Here is a 27,656-nt window from a genome sequence, read left to right as displayed (position 1 = left end):
TCTGAAAACTTCTTTCATGATTTCTCATGGCACCACTTAATTATTTGGAAGAGAAAATGTATCACTTAGTTCAGAAATCACATCTATTTGCTATATTATCCATTTGTACAGAGCCAAAGTATTTCTGCCTCGTGAATCAGTTCATATCATTTTCTTTAAAGTTGATTGCATAGGGCTAGCATGCGTCCCTTTTATTTTTATTTTTTTACATTTTTCCATGTTCTTCAAAATTGTTCTACTGTGAAAGATAGGACTAGAACCTTAGATAGTGTATTCATTTTTTTTATTTTGAGATAAGAGATTTACATGAACCTGTAAGAAATAATGCAGGGAACAATCCATGTGCCTTTTACCAATTTCCCCCCAGTGATAACATCTTTCAAAACTATAGTACATAGACTTCCCTGGTGGCACAGTGGTTAAGAATCCGCCTGCCAATGCAGGACACACAGGTTCAAGCCCTGGTCCGGGAAGATCCCACATGCTGAGGAGCTACTAAACCCATGTGCCACAACTACTGAGCCTGCACTCTAGAGCCCGTGAGCCACAACTACCGAGCCCACGCACCTAGAGCCTGTGCTCCGCAACAAGAGAAGCCACCGCAATGAGAAGCCCGCGCACCACAACAAAAAGTAGCCCCCGCTCACTGCAACTAGAGAAAGCCTGCACGCAGTAACGAAGACCCACCGCAGCCAGAAAACACAAAACAAAACCAAAACAAAACAAAACAAAAACTGTAGTACAGCATCACAACCAGGATATTGACATTGATACAGTCAAGGTACAGAACAGTTCCATCACCGAAGGATCCCTTATGTTGCCCTTTGATAGCCACACTTGCTTTCCTCTTGCCCCAGTTCACTCCTTAACTTCTGACAACCACTGATATGTTATCCATTTCTATAATTTTGTTATTTCAAAAATAATATATACATAGAATCATGCTGTGTGTAACCTTTTGAGATTGGGTTCCCCTCCCCCCACCCAAGGTTAATTCTTTGGAGATTCACCCAGGTTGTTGGGTGTTTGCTCCTTTATATTGATGAGTAGTATTCCTTGGTATGGATGTATCACAGGTTGTTTAACCATTGACCTATTTAAGGACATCTGGGTGGTTTCCAGTATTTTGCTGTTACAGATGAAGCTGCTGTTAACATTCTGTGAGCAGGTTATTGTGTGAATGTAAGTCTTCATTTCTCTAAGATAAATGCCCAGGAGTGCAGTTGCTGGGTCATAGGTTAGTTTCATGGTCAGTTTTTTAAAGAAACTGCCAGGTTGTTTTCCAGAGTGGCTGTACTATTTTACATTTTCACCAGTAATAAATGAGTGATCCAGTTTCTTTGCATCCTTATTGGCGTTTGGTATTGTCACTGTTGGTTTTTTTTTTTTAACATCTTTATTGGAGTAAAATTGCTTTACAATGGTGTGTTATTTTCTGCTGTATAACAAAGTGAATCAGCAATACATATACATATATCCCCGTATCTCCTCCCTCTTGCGCCTCCCTCCATCCTCCCTATCCCACTCCTCTAGGTGGACACAAAGCACTGAGCTGATCTCCCTGTGCTATGTGGCTGCTTCCCACTAGCTTTCTGTTTTACATTTGGTAGTGTATATATGTCCATGCCACTCTCTCCCTTTGTCCCAGCTTACCCTTCCCCCTCCCGGTGTACTCAAGTCCATTTTCTACATCTGTGTCTTTATTCCTGTCCTGCCCCTAGGTTCTTCAGGACCATTTTTTATTTTTTTAGATTCCATATATATGTGTTAGCATACGGTATTTATTTTTCTCTTTCTGACTTACTTCACTCTGTGTGACGGTCTCTAGGTCCATCCACCTCCCTACAAATAACTCAATTTTGTTTCTCTTTATGGCTGAGTAATAATATTCCATTGTATATATGTGCCACATCTTCTTTATCCATTCATCTGTTGATGGACACTTAGGTTGCTTCCATGTCCTGGCTATTGTAAATAGAGCTGCAGTGAACATTGTGGTACATGACTCTTTGAATTATGGTTTTCTCAGGGTATATGCCTGGTAGTGGGATTGCTGGGTCGTATGGTAGTTCTATTTTTAGTTTTTTAAGGAACCTCCATACTGTTCTCCATAGTGGCTGTATCAATTTACACTCCCACCAACAGTGCAAGAGGGTTCCCTTTTCTCCACACCCTCTCCCGCATTTATTGTTTGTAGACTTTTTGATGATGGCCATTCTGACCGGTGTGAGATGATACCTCACTAGTTTTGATTTGCATTTCTCTAATGATTAGTGATGTTGAGCATCCTTTCATGTGTTTGTTGGCTATCTGTATATCTTCTTTGGAGAAATGTCTGTTTAGGTCTTCTGCCCATTTTTGGATTGGGTTGTTTGTTTTTTTGATACTGAGCTGCATGAGCTGCTTGTATGTTTTGGAGATTAATCCTTTGTCAGTTGCTTCATTTGCAAATATTTTCTCCCATTCTGAGGGTTGTCTTTTTGTCTTGTTTATTGTTTCCTTTGCTGTGCAAAAGCTTTTAAGTTTCATTAGGTTGCATTTGTTTGTTTTTATTTCCATTTCTCTAGGAGGTGGGCCAAAAAGGATCTTGCTGTGATTTATGTCATAGAGTGTTCTGCCTAGGTTTTCCTCTAAGAGTTTGATGGTGTCTGGCCTTACATTTAGGTCTTTAATCCATTTTGAGTTTATTTTTGTGTATGGTGTTAGGGAGTGTTCCAATTTCATTCTTGTACAAGTAGCTGTCCATTTTTCCAGCACCACTTATTGAAGAGGCTGCCTTTTCTCCATTGTATATTCTTGCCTCCTTTATCAAAGATACGGTGACCATACGTGCATGGGTTTCTATCCTGTTCCATTGATCTATATTTCTGTTTTTGTGCCAGTACCATACTATCTTGATTACTGTAGCTTTGTAGTATAGTCTGAAGTCAGGGAGCCTGATTCCTCCAGCTCCGTTTTTCCTTCTCCAGATTGCTTTGGCTATTCGTGGTCTTTTGTGTTTCTGTACAAATTGTGAAATTTTTTGTTCTAGTTCTGTGAAAAATGCCATTGATCGTTTGATAGGGATTGCATTGAATCTGTAGATTGCTTTAGGTAGTATAGTCATTTTCACAATGTTGATTCTTCCAATCCAAGAACTTGGTATATCTCTCCATTTATTGGTATCATCTTTAATTTCTTTCATCAGTGTCTTACAGTTTTCTGCATACAGGTCTTTTGTCTCCTTAGGTAGGTTTATTCCTAGGTATTTTATTCTTTTTGTTGCAATGGTAAATGGGAGTGTTTCCTTAATTTCTCTTTCAGATTTTTCATCATTAGTGTATAGGAATGCAAGAGATTTCTGTGCATTAATTTTGTATCTTGCTACTTTATCAGATTCATTGCTTACCTCTAGTAGTTGTCTGGTAGCATCTTTAGGATTCTGTATGTATAGTATGTCATCTGCAAACAGTGACAGTTTTACTTCTTTTCCGATTTGGATTCCTTTTATTTCTTTTTCTTCTCTGATTGCTGTGGCTAAAATTTCCAACACTATGTTGAATAATAGTGGTGAGAGTGGGCAACCTTGTCTTGTTCCTGATCTTAGTGGAAATGGTTTCAGTTTGTCACCACTGAGAACGGTGTTGGCTGTGGGTTTGTCATATATGGCCTTTCTTATGTTGAAGTAAGTTCCCTCTATGCCTGCTTTCTGGAGGGTTTTTATCATAAATGGGTATTGAATTTTGTCGAAAGCTTTTTCTGCATCTATTGAGATGATCACGTAGTTTTTCTCCTTCAGTTTGTTAATATGGTTTATCACATTGATTTGTGTATATTGAAGAATCCTTGCATTCCTGGGATAAACCCCACCTGATCATAGTGTATGATCCTTTTAATGTGCTGTTGGATTCTGTTTGCTAGTATTTTGTTGAGGATTTTTGCATCTATGTTCGTCCGTGATATTGACCTGTAGTTTTCTTTTTTTTGTGACATCTTTGTCTGGTTTTGGTATCAGGGTGATAGTGGCCTCGTAGAATGAGTTTGGGATTGTTCCTTCCTCCACTATATTTTGGAAGAGTTTGAGAAGTATAGGTGTTAGCTCTTCTCTAAATGTTTGATAGAATTTGCCTCTGAAGCCAACTGGTCCTGGGCTTTTATTTTTTGGAAGATTTTTAATCACAGTTTCAATTTCAGTGCTTGTGATTGGTCTGTTTATATTTTCAGTTTCCTGGTTCAATGTCAGAAGGTTGTGCTTTTCTAAGAATTTGTCCATTTCTTCCAGGTTGTCCATTTTATTGGCATAGAGTTGCTTGTAGTAATCTCTCATGATCGTTTGTATTTCTGCAGTGTCAGTGGTTACTTCTCCGTTTTCATTTCTAATTCTATTAATTTGAGTCTTCTCCCTTTTTTTCTTGATGAGTCTGGCTAATGGTTTATCAATTATGTTTATCTTCTCAAAGAACCAGCTTTTAGTTTTATTGATCTTTGCTATCGTTTCCTCCATTTCTTTTTCATTTCTTTCTGATCTGATCTTTATGATTTCTTTTCCTTCTGCTAACTTTGGGGTTTTTTTGTTCTTCTTCTCTCTAATGCTTTAGGTGTAGGGTTAGTATGTTTATTTGAGATGTTTGTTGTTTCTTGAGGTAGGATTGTATTGCTGTAAACTTCCCTCTTAGAACTGCTTTTGCTACATCCCATAGGTTTTGGGTCGTTGTGTTTTCATTGTCATTTGTTTCTAGGTATTTTTTGGTTTCCTCTTTGATTTCTTAAGTGATCTCTTGGTTATTTAGTAGTGTATTGTTTAGCCTCATGTGTTTGTGGTTTTTACAGATTTTTTTCCTGTAATTGATATCTAGTCTCATAGCATTGTAGTCGGAAAAGATACTTGATACTATTTCAATTTTCTTAAATTTACCAAGGCTTGATTTTGTCACTGTTTTTATTCTGGCCTTTCTGATAGCTGGATAGTGATATCTCATTGTAGTTGTAATTTGCATTTCCCCAACAGTTAAAGGTACTGAACATCTTTGCATGTGCTTATTTGTCCTCTGTATAGCATTGTATGTGAAATATTTCTTATTCCTTTGCCCATGCACTAATTGGATTGTTTACTTTTTTGCTGTTGAAGTTTGGGAGTCCTTTATATATTTTCGATACTATGGTTTTGTCAAATATGTGATTTGCAAATATTTTCTCCCAGTATATAGCCTGTCTTTTCATCCACTTAATAGGGTGGGAGGGTGGGTGGGTGATTTCCCCCAACACCAACAAACAATTCTAGGACACTAGCTGGGTGTCCTACAATTCAACTCAGTTCTGACACTACTTACCTAGAGATAGCATCAGTTTCCATAGGTAAAGGGCTCAGTCCTACAAGACTGCCCCTTTCCCCTTTCCTTCCAACTTCAGATGCCAGTCACAACCCAGGTTGTCATCTGTGCTTGTGTGTCTGACCAACCAGCTACAGATTGGAGGTTCCCATGACCCCCTCCTTGGGTTTGATTAACTTGCTAGAGTGACTCACAGAACTCAGATAACCCATTTACTCACTAGATTACCTGTTTATTGTGAAAGGATATAACTCAGGAATAGCCAAATTGGAGAAATGCATAGGCCAAGTTATGGGGAAAGGGCACAGAGCTTCCATGCCGTCTTCCAGGCACACCACTCTCCCTGAATCTCCACATGTTCACCAACCCAGAGGTCTCTGAGCCCCATCCTTTCAGGTTTTTATGGAGGCTTCATTACATAGGCATAATTGATTAGATCATTGGCCATTGATGGTGATTGGTTTAACCTCCAGCCTCTCTCCCTTTAGCAGGGTGGGACTGAAAGTTCCAACTCTCTAATCACATAGTGGGTTCTCTTGGCAACCAGCCCCGTCTTTCAGGTAAGGCCAAAAGTCACCTCATTAACATAACGAGGCATCTTTATCACTCTGATCACTTAGGAAATATCAGAGGTTTTAGGATATGTGTGCCAGGAACAGTGGATGAAAACCAAATATATATTTCTTAATATAAATCACAATACCACACAGGGTCTTTTATGTAGGAAAATTTTAATTTTGACGAAATCCAGTTTTTCAGTTTTTCCTTTTATGGCTCTTGCTTTTGATGTCAAGTCTAAGAACTCTTTGAAATAGCTCTAGATCCCAAAGATTTTCTCCAGTTTTTTGTACTAAAAGATTTATGATTTTGTTTTACATTTAAGTCTGTAATCCATTTTGAGTGAAAAGACGTGAGGATTAATTCAAGGTTTGTTTTTTGCTCGTGCATGTCCAGTTGCTCCAGCAAGATTTGTTGAAAAGTCTGTCCTCCACTGAATTGCTTTTGCACTGGACAATTGGACAAATCTGTGTGGATTCTCTGTTCTTTTCATTGATCTGTGTGTCTGTGTTTCTGCCAATATCACGTAGTTTTTGGAACTTGAAATAGGGTAATAATTCTTGAAATAGATACACTGATTCCTCCTCTATAGCCTACTTCTTCAGAATGGTTTTAGCTATTCTAATTCTTTGGCCTTTCCATATACATTTTAGAATAATCTTATCTATAGTTACAAAAAAATATTACTGGGGTTTTGATAACTTGTATGTCAAATTGGGGAGAACTGACGTCTTTAGTATGTAGAGTCTTCGAGTCAATGAACGTGTTATGTCTCTCCATCTATTTAGATTTTGATTTTTTTCATCACTGTTGTGTAGTTTTTGGTATAAAAGTCCTGTAAATGTTTTGTTAGATTTATACTTGATAATGTATTTTAAATTTTGCTGTCCATGTTTTCATTCCCAGTATATAGAAATATAATGGATTTTTGTATTTTTATTTTGTATCCTTCTACTTTGTTGAACCCAATTCTAGTTCTAGGAGTTGGTTTTTCTATTTTTTGTAGATTTTTTGGTAATTAAAAAATTTTTTTCTATGTAGAAAATTGGTCACCTGCAAATAGGGAGAAGTTTATTTCTTTCCAATATGTATGTTTTTCTTTCCTTTTTCTTGCCTTATGGCACTGACCAGAACTTGCAGCACGGTGTTGAATAAGAGTTGTGAGAGCAGACATCCCCCCTTTTCCCTGATCTTAGAAAGTATTCTGTCTTCATTATTGAGTATAATGTTAGCATGGGTATTTTGTAGATGCCCTATCAATTTGAGGATTTTTCCTTCTATCCTTCTTTTTCTGAGAGTTTTAAATCATGAATGGGTATTTAATTTTGTCAAATGTTTGGTCTCCATCAGTTGATATGATGTGATATATAATTTTTCTTCTTTAGCCTGGTAATTAATTTTTGAATATTGAACCAGGCTTGCATTCCTGGAATAAAATCCGCTTGATCATGGTGTATAATTTGTTTATTGCTGATAAGTGTATGCTAATGTTTTAATGATTTTTGACTGTATTCATGAGAGATATTTGTCTGTAGTTTTGTTTTTTGTTTGTTTTATACTCACTTTGCCTGGTTTTGGTATCAAGGTGATACTAGCTTTATGAAATGAATTTGAAAGTGTTCCCTCATCTTCTGTTTTCCAGAAGAGATTCTGTAGAATTAGAGTTAATCCTTTTTTAAATGTTTAGTAGAATTTTTCAGTGCAGCAGTCTGGGTTGGAGATTTCTTTTCTGGTAGTTTTAAAATTATGAATTCATTTCCTTTACTAGGTGTAGTGCTATTAAATTATCTACTGGGTGAGTTGTGATGGTTGTGTTTTTCAGGGAAGTGGCCCATATCATCTGTGTTGTTAAATTTATGTATGTAGAGTTGTTTATAGTATTCCCTTATCCTTCTGATTTCTGTAGGGTCTGTAGTGATAGCCTTATCCCCCTTTCGTTGTTGATATTGGTAATTTTTGTCTCTCTTTTTCTTTATCAGTCTTGGTTAAAGGTTCGTCAGTTTTATTGATCTTTTCAAAGAAACAGCTTTAAAATATTTTTCCTCCATTTTTCTGTTTTCATTTTCACTGATTTCTGCTCTTTAGTATTTCTACGCTGCTTTTTCTTTGGGTTTGTTTTACTCTTTTTCTCTTGGTTCTTAGGGTAGAAGCTTAGATTATTGAATTGGGACTTTTTTCTTCTGATGTATGCATTTAGTGCTGTAACTCTCCCTCTTGGCCCTGCTTTAGCTGTGTCCAGCAACAAATTTTATTTTCACTAGCTCAGTGCATTTTGAAATTTCCCTTCAGACTTCCTCTTTGACCCATGGATCATTCAGAATTTTCCAAGTGTTTGCAGATTTTCCTGTTGTCTTTCAGTTATTGATTTTTAGTGTCATTCCATTGTGGTTGAAGAATACATTCTACATAATTTCAGTTCTTTTAAATTTGTGGACGTTTGGTTTTATGGCCCAGGATATGATCTGTCCTAGTATTTGTCCCTTGGCATTGGACAAGAGTTTTGTATTCTGCTGTTATTGTGTAGATGATGTATAAATAGCAATTAGAACCAATATATTTGTCTAGTATCTATTAGATTGATGGTATTGTGGACTTTTGTCTGGTTCTATCAATTTTTGAGAGAGGGGTGTTGACATCTTCAACTGTAATTGTAGAGTTCTCTATTGTCCTTTCAGTTCCATCAGTTTTTGGATGGAACTGTTTTTGCTTAAAATAGTTTGCAGTTTTGTTGTTTGATAGATACACATTTAGAATTGCTAATTCTTCTTGGAGGATTGGCCCTTTATCGTTATATAAGGCCACTCGCAGTGTAGTGATTTTCTCTGAAATCTACTTGATCTGATATTAATATAGTCACTCCTGCTTTCCTCTGACTAATGTTTGCATGATTTTTTTCCATCCTTTTCCTTTCAACCTGCTTATATTGTTATATTTGAAGTGAGTTTCTTGTTGATAGCATATAGTTGGGTCATGTTTTTAAATCCACTCTGCCAATTTTCTGTCTTTTAATTGGTTTATTTAGACCATTTACATTTACTATAATTATTGATTTATTGGGGCTTACATCTGCCACTTTATTTTTTGTTTTCTGTTTGTTCTCCTTTTGTTTTTCTGGTTTTTTTCTTGCTTTCCTATGGGTTACTTGAGCATCTTTTTACATTTCCATTTTAATTTGTCTGTGATGTGTTTGAATTATCTTTTTCAGTGGTTGCTCTAGGTATTTCAGTGTATAAACTTAATTTATCAGTCTTCTGGTGTTACTACTTTACCAGTTTGAGTGACGTATAAAAACCATAACTCTTTTTATGACCTTTTATTTGCCTGCTCCCCCAATTAGCTGCCAAACATGATTTAGAAAACTTAAGAGAAGGAAAGCCTATTATATTTGCCCCCCCCCTTTATTAAACCATAATCTTTTTTCTTCCTTCCTGATATTCCAGGGTTCCTTCTATTATCATTTCCTTTCCATTTAGAGAACTTTCATTAATGGTTCTCTTAGGGGAGGGTCTGCTGGCAACAGAGTCTCTTAGTTCTCTGTCATCTGAAAGTGTCTTTGTTTCTCCTTCATTCCCAAAGGATATTTTCACTGGATATAGGATTCTGGGTTGACAGTTCTTTTCTTTCAGCACTTGAAAAATACCATGCCACTTTCTTCTGGTTTGTGATGAGAAATTTGTGGTTATTCATATTGTTTTTCCCCTACAGATAAGGTTGTTTTTCTCTGGCTGCCTTCAAGATTTTTTCCTTTGTCTTTAGTTTTCAGAAGTTTAATTATGATGTTGCTTGGTATAGATTCCTTTGGGTTTGTCCTGTTTGAATTTCTTGAATCTATAGGTTTAGGTTTCTTGCCAAATTGGGGGAGCTTTCACCATTTCTTTAGTACTTCTTCAGCCCTGTGCTCTTCTGCTTCTGTTGCTCTGAGGACATGAATGCTAAATTTTCTGTTGTAGTTCCACTGGTCCCTGAGGCTCTCTGTTCATTTATTTTTTTCAATCTGTTTCTGTTGTTCAGATTGCGTAATTCTAGTGTTATATCTTCCAGTTCACTGATTCTTTCCTCTGACCCTCCATTCTGCTGTTGAACCCATCCAACTGAGTTTTTTACTTCATTTATCCTATTTTACAGTTTTAATATTTCCATTTGGTTTTTTACATTTCATTTGTTTACCAAAACTTTCTTTTTGTTTACTGAGTCTTCTTGTTTTTTTGTCGTTTTATTTCAGGCATGTTTGTAATTTTTCATTGAAGTATTTTTATCATGCCTTCTCTGTTTTGCTCAGATCATTCTAATGTTTCTATTATCTCAGTGTTGGAATCTATTATCTTTTTCATTCAGTTTGAAATTTTCCTGGTTCTTGGTATGATTAGTGATTTTCATTTGAAGCTGGACATATTCACATTATGTTATAAGACTCTGGATCTTATTTAAACCTTTTTGCTGGCTTTCTCTAACACTGCTGTGGCAGGGAAAATGGAGAACACCATCTCCTTACTGCCAGGGGAGGCAGGAGTTAAGATTCCACTTAGCCTTTGTTGACACCTGAGGGTCAGCTGGGTGCAGGTGGCAGTTTTGGCTCCTTATGTGGTCTCCATAGTCACTGCATTGGGGTGACCTCATTACTGGTGGGAGATGGTAAAAGTTTTGACTCTCCTCAGCCTCCTCTGATGTCATCCCCAGAAAGGAGGCGGAAGAGCACCTCATTACTGCGGGTTGGGGTGGAAGTCCAGGCTTCCCTTCTTGGTCTCTGCTGACACCACAGGGCAGAGGAGGAGGTGCTTGTTACTGCCTGGAGGGGATAAAAGTCCCAGCTACCTTCTTGGCCTTCTCTGACCCTACCCTGCTAGGGGTGTTGGAGTACCTCCTTACTTCCTCATAAGGGTGGAAGTCTAAGCTCCCTGCTTGGTCTTTGCTGGCATGAGTAGAGAGGATGCCATGTATGTTTCTTTTTGTTTAGCTGTAGTAGAGCTGTTACTATCTAAAAGTTTTGTTTTGTTAGGCTGCCCTTTCCTGGCCCTTTGGCTTTTGTTGGAATTTTTTTTTCTGTACCCATTGGTGTGTCTGTGTTGCTGGCTTCTTAGCTCTGTGTCTGGGATATATGAGACAAAGAGTAAACCCAAGGAATTCACCACTGTGTTGTTCCTCAGGTCCTGAGGTCTCTGAACATTCTGCCTTCTTACCGCATTTCAGAGTCTTACATTTCTTTACACATAATTAATGGGATTTTAGTTGTATTCAGCAGGAGAAATAGGGAAAAGTATGTTTACTTCATCTTTCCAGAAACGACTTCTCTCATTCACTTTTGTTCCTTAGTTCTGAGACTCAATATCATGTTTTAATTCCAGAATTGTATTGTACTTGTTAAGTTTACCCTATGTGTATTATTTTTCTAGGCAATGAAAAGTAGATTAATTTTAAATTTAAAGGAATTCCAAAGAACAAGCAGATGTTGGAGGAAATATACCATTTGGCTTCATGCATTTATTAGAGAGTCAAAAATAGATGTTTGGGTTTGGGGATCGTTTTTAATTTTATAGAAAGATCTTAGAAGGGAGGATCATCACATAGTTATAAGTACTCAGCAGTTACCTTTAAATACTTTTGCACTAGAAAGTAGTAAAAATACAGCAGTAATGTGGGTCTAGTTAGAATGGTATGCTTACCTGGTACTGAGAAGTTTTTTGGTTGACTTCATTTTCTCGAGATATCCTTAACAAGGTCCTGGTAACTTTCAGGTTATAGCTACCTGTCTCAAAGGATTGTGACTAAATGAAAATTTCAGGACTCTGGTAGCTGTAAAGAACTGTACACATATGGGGAATGATACTATTGTTACTTGTCTTCCTACAAATATATACTTTGCACTTATAGGAGCATGTTTTTACCTTTACAGTTCTTAAAATCCTAACTTAGGATTCTTCCCATCCGTGTAATCCAGCTTTTAATGAAGGATACTCCACTACCTCACAGGTCAGGGCATTTCATCTTAAATAATTCTAATGTTTAACAAACACTTCTATTCTGAGCTTGGTCCTCATTCTGCCTTTTGAGTCTACTCTTTCACAAGAGAAAAGGAAAAAAACGCTTTTTTCTCTGTGTGGTGATCATTCTTATATTCCATACCTTTTTTTTTTTTTTTTTTTTTAATTTGGAATGGCTAAGATCTCTCATCATTTTACCTATCTTCCATCTATAGAATTTATTAGTCTTTCTTAAAATGGAGCATGGATAGGAACTTTGCTTTTGAAACAGTGTACTGTGCTGTTACTTGTACATAAGAAGTCCTTCTGAGAGAATTTGAGACTATTAACAATACATGTAAATCATTGCATTTGCTTTCATTTTTGGCACTTATGAAACAGTGATTGAATTTACTGTTGGATCACTGCCCTGGGGTTTTCCCCTTCATTAGTGGCTTAATCTTAAACCAAGTCTGTCCCATCCTGTTACTTTATTCATTAGAATTTTAAAAATTCTAAGTGCTAGACTGCATTTGTCATTAGGCTGTTTTCTTATTAACTTTGTAGCGTTCTTAAATTTTGATTCTGTGATTCATTATATTGGCTCTCACCTTTCCTTTGCCTAATCCTTCTTCCACCTCTTCCCCAATCCAGTTTTACTCTCTTTTGATCATTATGAAAGTGTTGATGAGGCAGGGTCAGATGCAGAGCACTATTAGATATCTTCTATATTGACATCAGTCTATTAATAATCATTTTTTGGATACTTCTATAGAATGTGGTATGAATCATTTTTATTCTTCACATCAAAAGCTGAAAAAAATAATATTCTAGTTTGGTATGTTGAGTTAATATATAGTTTTTTATATACAGTTATATATATGGTTAATATATATAGTTAATATACATTGTTATAGATGATCTGATAATTTTGGTATATTTTTCAGTTTTGAAATATTTTAGTATTTGTCTTGGTTTCATTTTACCTATTTAAAAAACATTTCCAGGAAATCCACTTACCCAGGATATATTGAACCTCTATCTGGAACCAGATGGAACAAGAAGGCTACTGAACTATTTGCTTGATAATTTGGCAGGTACTGCAAAAAGAAGTAAGTGGTCATTTGATTAAACCATTTTTTTTAGAAAGACATGTAAGAATATTGTTTAATTTTGTGTTTTATATTCAACTAGTTTCAACAGAACAACCACCTCCAAGATCTTGGATTATGTTACAAGAACCAGACAGAACACGGCCAACTGGTTGGTAGCCTAATTTTTTAAATCTTATTTTTACTTTTTCTTTGTAAACCTAATAGTATTGTTGGTATGCTTTAGATTTGGGGCAGTGTTACAGTAGAATGCTTAAGGTTGATTTGGTTTGGGAGATAATAACGAAGACTTGTTTACCTGGCCTCTATACTATGGTACGGAAAGTTTGGTATAAAGCAGTACTTCTCAACCAGAGGCAATTTTATCCCCCCGAAGACATTTGGCAATGCCTGGAGATATTTTCTGATTGTTAACAACTGGTAGAAGTGCTCTTGGCATCTTGTGGCTAGAGATCAGAGGTGCTGCTGTTGAGGAACTCTGCTCTAAAGTATTGATCAAATTCAGTTATAATAAATACACCAAAATCTTTCTATACTGTAAGTTTCCAAACTGTACTGTGTTCCAGATGTATTTGATAATACAAAAGTTTAAGATAGCCAAAACACCTACTTGAAAGAGAAATCGAACTAATGACCTCTAATCTCCTTTTAAAATTCTATGAAAATAGTTTGAGCACTTCTGTGATGTGTGCAACAGGATTTGGTCTATAATACCCCTTTTCTTTCATGTGAATTAATAGTAGTTGCTCTGTAGAAGAAAAGTAGAGATGCCTGTTAAGAAAACTACCTGTCAGATTTCCACATTCTACATTAACAATTGTTGAAGTGGTGGAGGGAACATAGAAATGAGGAGCCCTGGTCTTAGAGGCTGAAGGACTTAAGATCGTATTCTGTTAGTTTTTGAACCTTCTGTGTGTACCTCTGTAGCAGGAGACACATTATTTATTTATATTATAATTTGTTCACATACCTGTCCTTCATTTATTTTCTAACATTACTTATGCCATGTCTGGCATATAGTAGCTTTTCAGTGAATATATATTGAATGAATAAAGTCAAACTTAGCATTTAAGTGAAAACTATTGAAATTAATTATGTTTTTTTTTTTCTGCCACGTGTGTGAATAAGTAAAGTTATCTTTCCTACAGCCTTGTTTTCTGTCATGTGCTATAATGTTCTTTGTGATAAATATGCGACCCGGCAGTTATATGGCTACTGTCCATCATGGGCACTAAATTGGGACTACAGGAAAAAGGCCATTATTCAAGAAATCTTGAGTTGCAATGCTGATGTCATAAGTCTTCAGGTGAGTCATCAGAAGAGCACTTGTTTAAATTGCAGAAATGCCCCAACATTGATCAAGCAAGGAACAGCTTGGGAACGCATTACACTGACACATTTGAAGTCCTAGCTTTAGCAGTTCTTAAAATATGGACTTTTTCTGTATTTAGTGAATTCTGGGAGCATTCACTGCCTGCTGTGCTTTGTAGCAGTGTGCTGCCAAATTAAGCAAATGGGTTAAGCTGGGTTTTAAGTGTTTGCTATGACAGCTAAATGTTTACTTTTTCCTCCCTGATGCCCCTGTACACTATTTTTTAATTGGGTGGCAATGTTACTGAAATTGTGGCACTATCAAGGTATAATTTTGCTTTACTACCAGTGGTAATTGAATAGTTAGGTCAAAGTGGAAAGGGCATTGAACCTGGTGCACAGTAACTGGGTTCTCAGTCCAACTCTCATAATAACTTAGATGACCTTGGGCAAGTCACTCTCCTTGTGGCATGAAATTTGATCTGTGGAGTTCCTGTTACCTCTCTGATTTTTGTTCTACGCCAATTCTAAAATATAAGGAAATATATATGTACAGGGGTGTATGTCTTTCTATTCTTTACTCCTAAACAAAGAATTGACCTTATCAACTGGTACCTGTAAAATGACAAGTAGGTGTTCTGATTGGTTTCAGGTAAATTACATCAAAAAAATGTAATTCTTCATTCTGCAGATCAGTCCTTTGAAATTATTTTAAGCTCTCAAACTGTACATATAAAGGTAATGCATAGGACTGATTTTTGTCTTATGAAATAACTCTGCTATTTACAATTTTTCAGGAGGTTGAAACAGAACAGTATTACAGTTTTTTTCTGGTAGAACTGAAAGAACGTGGCTATAATGGATTCTTTAGTCCTAAATCTAGAGCTAGGACAATGTCAGAACAAGAAAGAAAACATGTTGATGGCTGTGCAATATTCTTTAAGACAGAAAAGTAAGTCGTCTTCTTTCTTTCTTTCTTTTCTTTTTTTTGGCTGAGCCACATGGCATGCAGGATCTTAGTTCCCAGACCAGGCATCGAACCTTGCCTCCTGCAGTGGAAGTGCAGAATCCTAACTACTGGACTGCCAGGGAATTCCCAGTCATCTTATTTCTTAAAAAGAAAACTTTCTCTGTTTGCAGGGTGGGGGCCAAGGGAATGGAAATTAGTTGGCAAGTAAGAGAATGAGGCGTTACATTATTACTCAAGAAAACAGTACTGTTGACTTAGAGGGTTTTGTTTTGATTCATCAGAAATAGTGTTTTGGAGGACATGTTGAAAGTGCTGCTGTTTCTTCAGGTGTTTGCTAGGGTTTAACTCCAACTGTTACTTGAAACACCTTGTAATTGCATTCCCTCTGGGATGGTGGAGAGATTCTTAAGCCTGTACTTAGGAAGAGAATTATTTTAAAATTATAAGATGGAATTTTCCAATGTGAAACCTAAACAGAAGATGACTACATTATCTTATCTTAAGTTGTAAAAGTTTATCAAAATGTTATTTGTATCCGTAACAGACTGAGAACAACTTAAATGGACATGGGAAGCTTGGTGTTAAGTGTGGAGGATTTTCCATAATGTAATTTACATGCCATCATATCTGTTAAGGAAGTTTGGGAAGATTGCATTTTCCACAAAGCTAATGTCTTGGTATTCTCAATTTTATATTTATGTGTGTGTTTTTATTTTTGTTTTTGTTTTAGATTTACTTTGGTTCAGAAACACACTGTTGAATTTAATCAGCTAGCAATGGCAAATTCAGAAGGGTCTGAAGCTATGCTGAACAGAGTCATGACAAAAGATAACATTGGAGTTGCTGTACTGCTAGAACTTCGAAAAGAATTGATTGAAATGTCATGTGAGTGACCTTTCCACTTCCTATGAAATTGACCTCCAAAATTTAATAGAAAACAGAAAATTTGTTACATATTAATAGTCTTGTCTAACACCTGAAGAAACTCAGAATTTAAATCTTAGATTCTAAAACCTTATATCCATTTATCTTTACCACAAAGCTCAAGATGAGGAAGCATTGCCCAGAAAAGTATTTCAAATCTTAAAAGGGGTAAAGCCAAAGGAAAAAAACAGCTTTCTTTTCTCCTCAAGAATTTTTCACATAAAATGCTGAAGTAAATATTAGTTAAAATGACTGCTCAGAGAGAAAAACTCCATACACTTATATAATTTCTTGGCAACAAGAATATTCTGTATGCTGACTTCTTCTCTTCCTGACCTTTTAGTCATTATTTTAAAGGTCTTGAGTTTTGGAGAAATGGACCACTTATTTCAAATTAAATGTATATTTAGAGTGACCATGATGCTAAGAACTGAAAACTTCTGTCACTTGAGGAACAGCTGGAAATGGGGATATTTAATCTGAGGGATAGAAAAGATGAAAGATGGAACTTAGTGACTATCTTAAATATATCTTAAGAAAAAGGGTGTCAATTTAATTTTATGATGCTCAATTTAGGACATCTAGAAGACCAGAAGTTTTAAGGAGATGGAACTATTTAAAAATCAAGCTGTCCCAAATAGAATGGGCTGTCTCTGTTCAAGTAGTGAATACCCTATGCTGGAAGTACTCAACCGAGAGGTTAGATGTCTATTTCTCAGGTTTGTTGTAGGGTAGATCAGTCATCAGGTGGGAGATTGTTAACTAAATTTTAGCCTTCTTTATTATTCCCAAGATTCTGAGATATTACTTGCTTTCAGACCCTGTGAGCATATATGGGGTTATGGACAGGTTTTGTTTGTTTGTTTTCTTTTTATCTAATATAGCTGGAAAGCCACATCTTGGAACAGAAAAACAACTTATTCTCGTGGCTAATGCTCATATGCACTGGGACCCTGAATACTCTGATGTGAAGTTGGTTCAAACAATGATGTTCCTCTCAGAAGTGAAGAACATCATTGATAAAGCCTCGAGAAGCCTCCAGTCCAGTGCATTGGGAGAATTTGGAACTATTCCACTGGTGTTGTGTGCAGATCTTAATTCTTTGCCGGACTCTGGTAAAAACAAAACAAAACAATTCTATTTTATATAGAATACTTACTGACTTAAAATGTTTTTGTAATGTGTTGTTTCTGATAATTACAAATTTAGTCAAAATGAAAATTCAATTTATAGTGGCAGCTATGAATCAGGTTAAAAAAAATGTGTTGTGGAGTAGGGGAACCATTTTGAAAATGAAATGGTATTATGAAAAACCTCAGGAGGAAGGATGTTAATCATCTTCAGTAAACATGTAGGTGATAACTTGAAGTAACTTATTAAAGAACATATAATTGTATTTCATTATCCCCAGGTTATATGTAATGCACACTCTGAAAAGGTTATTAAGACAGACTCTTTGGGATTCCAGCATGTGGTAATAAAATCCAGTTTAAATTTGACCATATATTAAAGGATCTCCAGTTTTGGTGGGCTTGATTAGAAAAATACACCTTAGGTGGAAATTGAGAGTTTTTTATTTACACAGATCAGGCAAGTGATTTTAACAAAAAAAGATCAAGAATCTTGATTTTTAATCACAAAGTAGAAGATTACAGAAAGCCTTATTCTTAAATACTTTTCCATAGATAGTACAGTGAGTAAAAACCATAGTCCTTGTAATATCAAACTGAGTATTTCTTTTTGTCTTTTAGCTCCTTGTTTATACTTTCTCACATGCATAAGAATACTTTTCCTTGGACTTACATGCATGCAAGAATGCGCACATTCACACATACACACACACACACACACATTCACACCCTTGGAGTGGTTAAATTCAGTAGCACATCACTGCTATCACAATAGATGAGAGAATAGATAATAAGTTAGAAACTATGTTAAAATTCATTTTCAGGGGAAATAAAGGTGTCTAAGATCCATAATTCTTCTTTCAAAGCCAGCTGGGGATTACCGGCAATTTCTCTACATGCTTTGCATCCTCTTTTTAGCTACAAAGTATCTGAGGGGCCAAGAGAGACTCTTGTCAAATAATGCAGATCTTAGGACCTATTTCCATGTTACAAAATATAGTATTTTAATAGCAAACACATGGGAAAATGTCCAGTCTTGTTAACTAATTAAATGAAAGTTAAATATTTGCAGAACCCATCTTATGCTTCGCATATTGGAAAAATAGTGTCCAGGGATGGTGAAGTTGTTCTGTAACTCTTTCAGAGTTGGCTGTGTGTGTGTGTATACATTTTTCATTTTCACCAAGAACTTTATTGAACAGCATATTCACCGTTTTGTTCCACTACCTTCTGCCATTTTTCAGGCAACTTCATAATTCCATCTTCCCAAAACTTTTTATCTTTTTGAGCAAAGAACTGTTCCAGGTGCCTTTTACAGTCTTCCAGGGAATTGAAATTTTTTCCATTAAGAGAATTTTGTAAAGACTGAAATCAATGGAAATCCGAAGGTGCAATGTCTAGTGAATACGGCCGATGAATCAGAACTTCCCAGCCAAGCTGTAACAGTTTTTGCCTGGTCATCAAAGAAACATGCAGTCTTGCATTATCCTGATGGAAGATTATGCGTTTTCTGTTGACTAATTCCAGACGCTTTTTGTCGAGTGCTGCTTTCAGTTGGTCTGATTGGGAACAGTACTTGTTGGAATTTAATCGTTTGGTTTTCCGGAAGGAGCTTATAATAGAGGACTTCCTTCCAGTCCCACCATATATACAATATCATCTTCTTTGAATGAAGACCGGCCTTTGGTGTGGTTGGTGGTGGTTCATTTTGCTTGCCCCATGATCTTTTCCATTCCACATGGTTGTACAGTATCCACTTTTCATCAGCCGTCACAATTTGTTTCAAAAACGGAACATTTTCATTATATTTCGGTAGAGAATCACTCGTGGAAATTGGTCAAGAAGGTTTTTTTCACTTATGTGGAGCCCAAAAATCAAAGCGATTAACATAACCAAGCTGGTGCAGATGATTTTCAACGCTTGATTTGGATATTTTGAGTATGTTGGCTGTCTCCCTCATGGTACAATGTTGATTGTTCTCAGTTAATGCCTCTATTTGATCGCTATCAACTTCAACCGATCTACCCGACTGTGGAGCATTATCCAGTGAGAAATCTGCAGCACGAAACTTTGCAAACCACTTTTGACACGTTCAGTCAATCACAGCACGTTCTCCATACATACACTGCACAAATCATTTTTTTGCGTTTCAGTTGCATTTTTACCTTTGTTGAAATAATAAGGCATAATATGCTGAAAATGTTGCTTTTTTTCTTCCATCTTCAATATTAAAATGGCTACACAAAAATTCACCAATTTTGAGAAGTTTTTTTTTAAATGCACGCTGATATGACAGCTGTCACATACAATCTAACAAAATCGTTTCGAATGAAGTTAAGTGCTACTGGAGCCATCTTACAGAAAACACTGAAAGAACTTTTTGGCCAACCCAATGTATATTTAGGCACAATGAATCCTAATCTTGGTATTTTATACTAAGCATAGCAGAAACCTACATACTAAGATGTTGATTATAGTATTCATTTTGTATTTTAAGGTAGAAATAACATGAATTAAAAAAAAATAAGGAACTAGCTTAAATACTATACATCAGCCCAGTTGTATTATGCAATCATTAAAAAAAATAATTGAGAAGACATATGAACATAAGTTCATGTGATACAGTATAGAATATTCAGTATACTGTGATTAAAACCATGTAAAAATGGGTTTATACAAGTTTTGGCAAATGTGAAAAACAGTGAAACATTTTAGAAAGTGGGACTATGTATGATTTAAAACTTTACTACAGAATTGTTTTTAGTTATGTGTTGTACACTGTGTATTATACTTGACAGTGCAAAAAGTACATTTATTTTCATTATAGGTGTTGTGGAATATTTGAGCACTGGTGGAGTAGAAACAAATCATAAAGACTTTAAGGAACTGAGATATAATGAAAGTCTTACAAAATTCAGCTGTAATGGGAAAAATGGGACAACCAATGGAAGGATCACTCATGGTTTCAAGTTGAAGAGTGCCTATGAGAGTGGCCTGATGCCTTACACGAATTACACGTTTGATTTTAAGGTGAGTTCAGAGATAATAAACTTTTAAAGCCTTCATTTTTTTAAAGTGTATTGTAACTTTATGATGGCTTTAAATGTTAATGCTCAGAATGGGATTAAGCCATCTCGAATTAGTTGACAGCAGCATTCTTTTATTACTCTTAATGTAGAATTCCATGTGATTAGAGTCCCATCCCTACTTTATAGATACCTATTAGAATCATTTCCAAGGTGAGAAATCAGATGAAATAATGATAGTAAATCCTGAGTTAACTGTCACCTTTTTGGGACAATTTTTTTTTTTTATATAGGCTCATTACTAACAGCTGGATATGCAGGACCATCATATTTAATTTGCTGTCAGTTGAGATGAGGTGTTCCATCTCTATTTCAGTTTAACTGAAACTGTACTGCTTGAGAACCCAAATGTCGTTTATTATTAGCCATTTTTAAATTTCTAGTATATATATTATTTATATGCCTTGTTACAACATGGAGCCTTTTCCTTAGTAATTCTCCTCATTTTTATTATCTGTGGTTGTTTAGGACTTGAGTTCAACTGTCCTTTTTAGCTACCTTTTGCATTTATGCTCTCTAAAATCCTAGTTTTCCATTTCTAACCTGCTGAGAAAATAATCATTCGGGTTAGATTGTCTATTAGAATAGTGTAAATACTTGTGTTAACTGGTTCTTAATTTTAGAGGGGAGGTTGTTTAGACTCCTTTGAGAAACTGTTGAAAACTGACAATTTTTTTTTATTTGGCTTTGGAGGATCCACAGTACTGTAGATAATGATTTAACCCTGGGAACAGATGAGTGTGTAGAGTTGAAGAGAGACTGGAGTAGACTGGGGAAAACTAACATGTAAATGACAGTAACCAGAGAGGTGGAAAACCAGGACAGTATAGGAACTTAAATGCCAAGGAAAGAAAGCCTTTCTAGGGAAAGAGGTGTGAGTGTTAAGCTTCAGAAAGATATTGATAAGAGTTGTTTCGCTGGAGAGCTAGTCAGAGAAACTAGAATATGATGAGTTGGAGAATAACTGAGCAATGCTGTAGGAAAAACCAACTTTTAGATTCTTATTTCAAGCAGGTTGATTGAAGAGGAGGTGAGGGTGATAATTAAAAGGTGGGAGAGATTAGGGATTTTTTTTTTTCCTCTTGTTCCTGCTCCTGATAGAAAGTTAGGAAGAAGACTCTTGAACATGCTTAAATGCTCTTGGCCAAGAGCATGTAAAGGAGAGTCTGAAGTTATAGGGAGGCAGTTATAGGGAGGAAAGGAGCAAACCAGGAGTAACCTAGCTGTGTGCCAGATGCTGTGCCAGGGTACTGTTGAGGGTGTTAAGAGCAGAGACAGCCTGGCCCTCGTGGAATCATGATCTGGTGGGAGAGATAGGTCTCAACCACACAAATGAGTATATAGTTACACCTTGGGGTGTGCGTTAGCAAGGGAAAAGAATCAGAGGTGGTAGGAACTATTAAGTGGGTGAGGGCAGGATTCAGGAAGGCCTTGGGAAAGTGATTAAACTTGGCACTTGAAGGTTGAGAAGGAGTTAGCCAGTTGACAAGTAGAAGATAGTGTTCCAGACATGTGTGGAGGCCCTGGGGCAGGAAAGAGCTTGGTGCCTACAAGGAATGTACCCTACTTCACACATACCTCCCTACTCCCCAAAAAGGGCTAGTATGGCAATGGAGTAGTGAGCAAGGAAAAGTGTCACAAATTAAGTTAGGAAAGAGAAGCAGAGGCCCTGTCATGAAGGATTCTTTAGGTCTTGTTAAAGATTTTGAAAAGATCCAGATAGGAGGAAGAATGATTATCATCCCTAAACTTTCTTCATTCTCACATTTGGGGATGCCATTTGGTTTAGGTAGTATTGCCTTTTCCTACAGGGTAATAAGTTTCTTTGTTTGACTCTAAGGATATGTCTTGAAAGTTCTCAGTATTCAAGTGTTATCTTATGTGGGGCCTTGTCTTTTTTTTCTTTTTACCTTCTGTTTTTCAGGGTATAATTGACTACATCTTCTATTCTAAACCTCAGCTGAACACTTTAGGCATCCTGGGACCTCTGGACCACCATTGGCTAGTTGAGAACAATATCAGCGGCTGCCCACACCCACTCATCCCCTCTGACCACTTCTCACTTTTTGCACAACTGGAGCTCTTACTGCCTTTCCTGCCCCAAGTTAACGGCATTCACCTTCCTGGCAGGAGGTAGTCAAGTACCTTCAGAGGATGACCTCAGTTTCACTCATAAACTCGTAAAAAATCTGAATATAGGGGAGTGAGGTATGGCCACTAGGGATTTTTTTTTTCTTTATGATAATTTGAGTTTTCAATCTGATTATTTGATAAGGATATAGTATGAAAGCCAGGTGCTAGCAAACAGACAAATTCTGAGCCCGATATGCTTTATATACTGTTAGACAGGGACTGGTGTGTTTGCACCTATCTTTAATTTGTTACAAGTAATTTTCCTGTTTCTTCTATCCAATATAATATTTTCATGCCTTGAAATAGGAAAATGTTTGAACAGCATATTCTCTTTGCACAGAAATCTGTAGCACTACTTTTTTGAGGCCAGTAATAACATCCAGAGATCATTCTTCCATACTTTACTCCCTCCTTTTTCAGACTTGTTTGTAAAATATAGAATTTAAATTTAGCCTTTATGATTGTATATGATCCATAGAAGACCTGATTTATGAAATTTTGTACTAAAAAAATCAGATTTGGAAATGATTGTATTGTAATCTAAGGCTAAGTTTTTTTTACCTGTTTCATGTGTTATAAAGGCCAGCTTGTAAAAGAAGTTGCAACAGACTTTCTCTGCTGATGATTTGCACTGTTAGGGTTTTGTTAGCCCTTTTGTACTACTTTGTTTTTAAATTGAGAACATTGCTCTTTAAATCTAAATCTGTTTAAAGTTTAGGACATTTTCTTGGACCAGAGGCAACTTACCCATGAATTCCTGGGTTTTTACAAAAAACTATCTACCAGGACAGATAAGCTGAGCAGTGAATGATCTGTAGGCATTATGGACTGAATGTAATGGTTGATATATGTACATTCTGATATTTTTAAATCCTCAGCTTTTTTAAGTTACAGAATTACAGCTGCTTAGGGACAGCTTCTTAACTCCTTTTTGAGACATTTCCTGTCCTATCTCCACTGTGCCTGCCTGAATTTGTTCTCACCAAGCACTGCCTGTGCATGCAGAGAAAATCTGTGCATCCTCTTTTATATTTTTAAATACTGTTTAACATTTGTCAGAGTTTTATGAAAATGCTTTTGTATGGGCTGTGGCTTTTTTTCCATTGTGAAGCATTGAATATCACATTTTGGAACATGTTCATAGGGTGGGTCCCTGGGTCTTTACTCACCAGACCCAAGCACTGCTTCTTGGTGTCATTGCACAGTGCTGTTCATCACCCAGAGTACTACTATCATGTGAATTCTTTTTGTTTTCCATGTATTCCTTAGTTTCCTTGTTTTTTAGAAATCATTCCTTTAAAAAAAAAAGTAATTTTCCGTTTATGAAGCAGTATAAAATAAATGAGATGTACTTTCAAAACAGGTCCCTAAGACAATACTTCAGATCATTTTAAAAGTGACTAAGTCATTTTAACATGTCAACCAAGATAAAAGTTATATTATACCTTGTATTTTGCCCATAGTGCTGTTAGTAGAGATTAAAGCCAGCTTTAACTTTGCAAAGTTAACTCCTATATGTTCTGTTCTCATTCATTCGTTCTCTCAAAAAAATCAAATGAATTCACAGGGAACTTGATCTAACTGCTTTTGTTTCAACTGCAGGCAGGGGAGCAAAAGGACACCATGTATGTGAGCATTAAGAAAAGAAATTGTTGAATGTTAATAACAGTTTTTATACAGAGAGTGAGTCATTTTGGATAATGACTTAAAATTTTATGAAAATGTTTAGCACTTAAATGTGCTTATTCTGTTTTTAAGAGAAAATAAAATCACATACTGTTTAAGTAAATGATTCTTTTTTTTTTTTTTTTTTTTCTTTTTCTTTAAAAAAAAGAAAAAATTCTCCAAAAGGTTTTGATCTTGAATCTTTGTCTGGGACCTGGTTTTTCCTTTGAAGGTTTTTTTTTTTTTTTTTTTTTTTTTTTTTAACATTTTGTTGTGATGGTTTTTTATTTTTTGCTTTTTGTTTTAAGTTGTGCTGGCACCGAACACATCCAGTCTATAGTCAGTACATTGGAAAGTTGGTATTACTGATATAGAACCAATGCATAACTTTTATGGGGTTTCTTTTTGGGTTTTTTGTTTTGTTTGTAAAGTGTGAATAAAAGGTGTGTTTACTCATTTATCCTAAACACTGTGTTGGTAATGTGCATCATGACAATTTCCAGCAAGGGCAAGCTGGAGCTGGTTGGACTGATGAGATGAAGGAAACTGCTTTTCCTATGATCTGCATTATGTAATAACAGGTCCAGAGAGCTTTATGGAAGGGGAAGGGGAGAAGCACTTACTCTGTTTATGGAGGATATATTCTTTTCATAGATGCTGGAACTAGAGTGCACTTGTTAGATGCTAAAGGTTTGAGCTTTACACAAAATGTTTTCATCTGTGTTTGTTATTGTCTACAAAATATTTGAATTTGGTGGCAGCATAGTAAGATATAATGGCCTGTTACGTCTTGAAAATATTTGTTCTTGCCTCTTCTAGGCAGACTGCATTCTGTGGCAGACTACCTTCTGTGGGTCAGTTTGAACAGCTTCTCCACCTTATTAGATAGTGATAAATTGAACCAAGAGTGTAGATCTACAATTGTAACCTTTAAAAGAGAGAAAAATATTTTAAGTCTATAGGGAATAAATGGTCACACCAAAATAGACTGTTAAGCAAGCAGTTGTGTTTTAAATATTTTCTGTGTCCTGAATAATTTCCAATAATCCATACTCCCTAAAATGCAATAAAAACTAGTATGTTTTCACAGTATAGGTTTTCTTCAAAAATTCTGTAACAAATACATTTAATGTGGTGTTGCCATAATGTAATTTCAGTATTCTTTCTGGATAAATCCATTTTATGAATGTTTTACAGAAAATTTGGGGTATATTTTCTGTTTTTAATGATCAGAAATTTGGAGGCGATCAGTTCCTTGTAAATCTCTTGAAGTACAGTTTACTGTATTAGTGATAATTATTTATGCTTTAAGAATTTAAACAATGTTCATCAAAATTAATTTATGGCATAATTTAAACTAAAGTTGTAGAAATAAATTGTTGATTGCAACTTTAATAGTCCTAGAAGATAGGCAGGGAACATCTCCAAGAAATGTGCTTTTATTTTTACTTGATTTGGTGACAGCCAGGAAAACTTATTTTGAGTTAGCACTTGGAAACCTAAGGACATTATTAAATTGGGTGGAATGCACTTCTAAATGTTGAAATTAAAATTTCAAAGCTCTTAAAAGATTTCTGGTTTTCAATAATAAATTCCAATTTTAGTATTCCACTTTTTACTATTTAAACTTATGGAATTAGTTTCCATAGTGACTTTTAAGGTTTTGGGGTCATGCTATATAAGTATAAAAGCCAACCTAAGCAAAACAGTTATAGCAATTTGCTCTTTTAATGAACCAATAAGAATACCCGGTACAAATGCTGCAGATAATTCAAAGAAAACCTTTAGCAAGTGTTTCTCCCCTACTTGTAAACAGTATTTTGAGATGTTCACTTTGCTCTTCTTTTTGGTTACATAAATTTTAGTAACCAGTATGTTGAAGTAGTGTTTAAAATAGAATATCTAGTCTTTATTTACAGTACATTAAATTGTGTAATGCACTGGACTAAGTTTTGTTTACCATTCATGTAACAAAACCCAGCACATTATCTGCACTAAGCTCAAAGAATGTCCCATTTGCCTAGGCAGCTCTTTGATAAGGGTAGTGGGAAACTGAATATGACCTATGGACTGGTGGTAACAAGGGCTTTTACTCTTCTTTTCAGTGGAACCTTCTTGGTCAAATTGTAACTAGCTAGTATTATATTTATATACAGGGTCTCTTTTCTTTACCGATGTATTTTCCTACTCATAGTCAACCAATAAATTCAATTATCTGTTTCAAATATTTTTAAAGTGTAATTTGTATAGCTGTAGTATTGAGGTTTGAGAAAATATGTGTTAATCAGCAGACCACCTATTTAAAATTCTGAGTCATCTGGGACAGGGTTATAACTCACCCTTTGAAAGGGAAGAGTGAATGGGGACAGTGCCATGATATATATAGGGAGATGGTGCAAACTTAAGGATCTCCTAATTGGCTGTGTTATTCTGCATAACACTCATATGTTTGCCAAAGTTCAATTTTATATTTAGGCAACTGATGATCCTTTTGTATTTAGGAATTTTGTTTTTGTTACCATATACCTCATAGTATAAGAAATGGGCTCATGTGTCTTTCATCCTTTGGAAGGAGGTTGACATATTTTGAATAAATGCTTTTAATACAGTAGCAAACATTGTATTGGTGGGGTTATATTAATTCATTAAATGTTTTAATTGTTACATGTATAGTTTGTTGTATATATAAACTTTAAAATTGTCTGACTTCCCAACTCTTCAGAGCATTGAGTCCATTTTTAGAAACTACTTCTTTAACAAATAAATGTAAATTTTTATATAGATGCTGGGAAAAAAATCCTTTAAAATCACAGCACAATTAGATAAAATGAACGTTTGCTGAGATGTCCAGTTTTTAAAGTAGGCATTTTCTACCTAATCCTTAATATATAATTTTATCTCTATAACAGAAGTCTTGTTCTTCCTTATGATTGCCAAAAAAATGTTGTAGAAATTAATGAAATATGCCCATATTTATAAATTCTAGTTAATGTTCTGTAGAGGAACAAGTGTCTAAGGAAACATGAACTGAAATATATGCAATAAAGTTTTTAGGTTTTAGGTAACAATTTTATATATATTGAGAATTCCCTTCTTTGAGTATTATTTATGTATTCAAATTTAAATTGAGTTTAAAATAAGCTTTCATAAATACTTTAAAGGCAATTTTAATATACAGGTTATATATTATAAGAATCCTATAGAAGATAGTTTTTACTAGAATTTTACAAGAATTTTAGGCTATTTCTATAAGTTAATAATTTGCTCCAAATAATAAAAAATGTTCTAAATAGATTGTTCCTCAAATGAGTCTAACCAACTAGTCTATAGCTAGGAATTGAGAAGACTGCTGGATTACCAGGTGACTTGAAGACCAGTTTCTACAGTTACTTTAGCAACATTGACAGTTTAATAAATCAAATGAATAGGGAGATGTCCATTTTCTCATTTTCTTTGAACTGCACACTTCTGTTCACTCTAATCTACTCAAAAGCTATTAAA

General features: G+C 35.5%; 1 protein-coding gene across 9 annotated transcripts in view; it reads left to right on the top strand.

Moving 5' to 3' along the window:
* Positions 1-24,256, top strand: part of CNOT6 (CCR4-NOT transcription complex subunit 6) — a 62,092-nt gene extending 37,836 nt beyond the window's left edge. For 5 of the 9 annotated variants that reach the window (XM_059917876.1, XM_059917881.1, XM_059917875.1 and 2 more), the window contains 8 exons: positions 12,832-12,936; positions 13,019-13,087; positions 14,070-14,242; positions 15,045-15,199; positions 15,948-16,102; positions 17,026-17,256; positions 20,099-20,301; positions 22,282-24,256. In XM_059917876.1, the coding sequence (XP_059773859.1) occupies positions 12,832-12,936; positions 13,019-13,087; positions 14,070-14,242; positions 15,045-15,199; positions 15,948-16,102; positions 17,026-17,256; positions 20,099-20,301; positions 22,282-22,494 (1,304 nt within the window). In that variant the 3' untranslated portion in view covers positions 22,495-24,256. The remainder of the gene's footprint in view (positions 1-12,831; positions 12,937-13,018; positions 13,088-14,069; positions 14,243-15,044; positions 15,200-15,947; positions 16,103-17,025; positions 17,257-20,098; positions 20,302-22,281) is intronic. The other 4 variants (XM_059917879.1, XM_059917878.1, XM_059917877.1 and 1 more) reach the window with 4 other exon arrangements.
* Positions 24,257-27,656: the final 3,400 nt, after the last annotated feature.

The sequence above is a fragment of the Balaenoptera ricei genome, chromosome 3 (assembly GCF_028023285.1).
Source record: "Balaenoptera ricei isolate mBalRic1 chromosome 3, mBalRic1.hap2, whole genome shotgun sequence".
In the NCBI taxonomy this organism is placed as follows: Eukaryota; Metazoa; Chordata; class Mammalia; order Artiodactyla; family Balaenopteridae; genus Balaenoptera; species Balaenoptera ricei.
The sequence above is the reverse complement of the archived record's forward strand: the minus strand, read 5'-3'. Positions and strand labels throughout refer to the sequence as shown.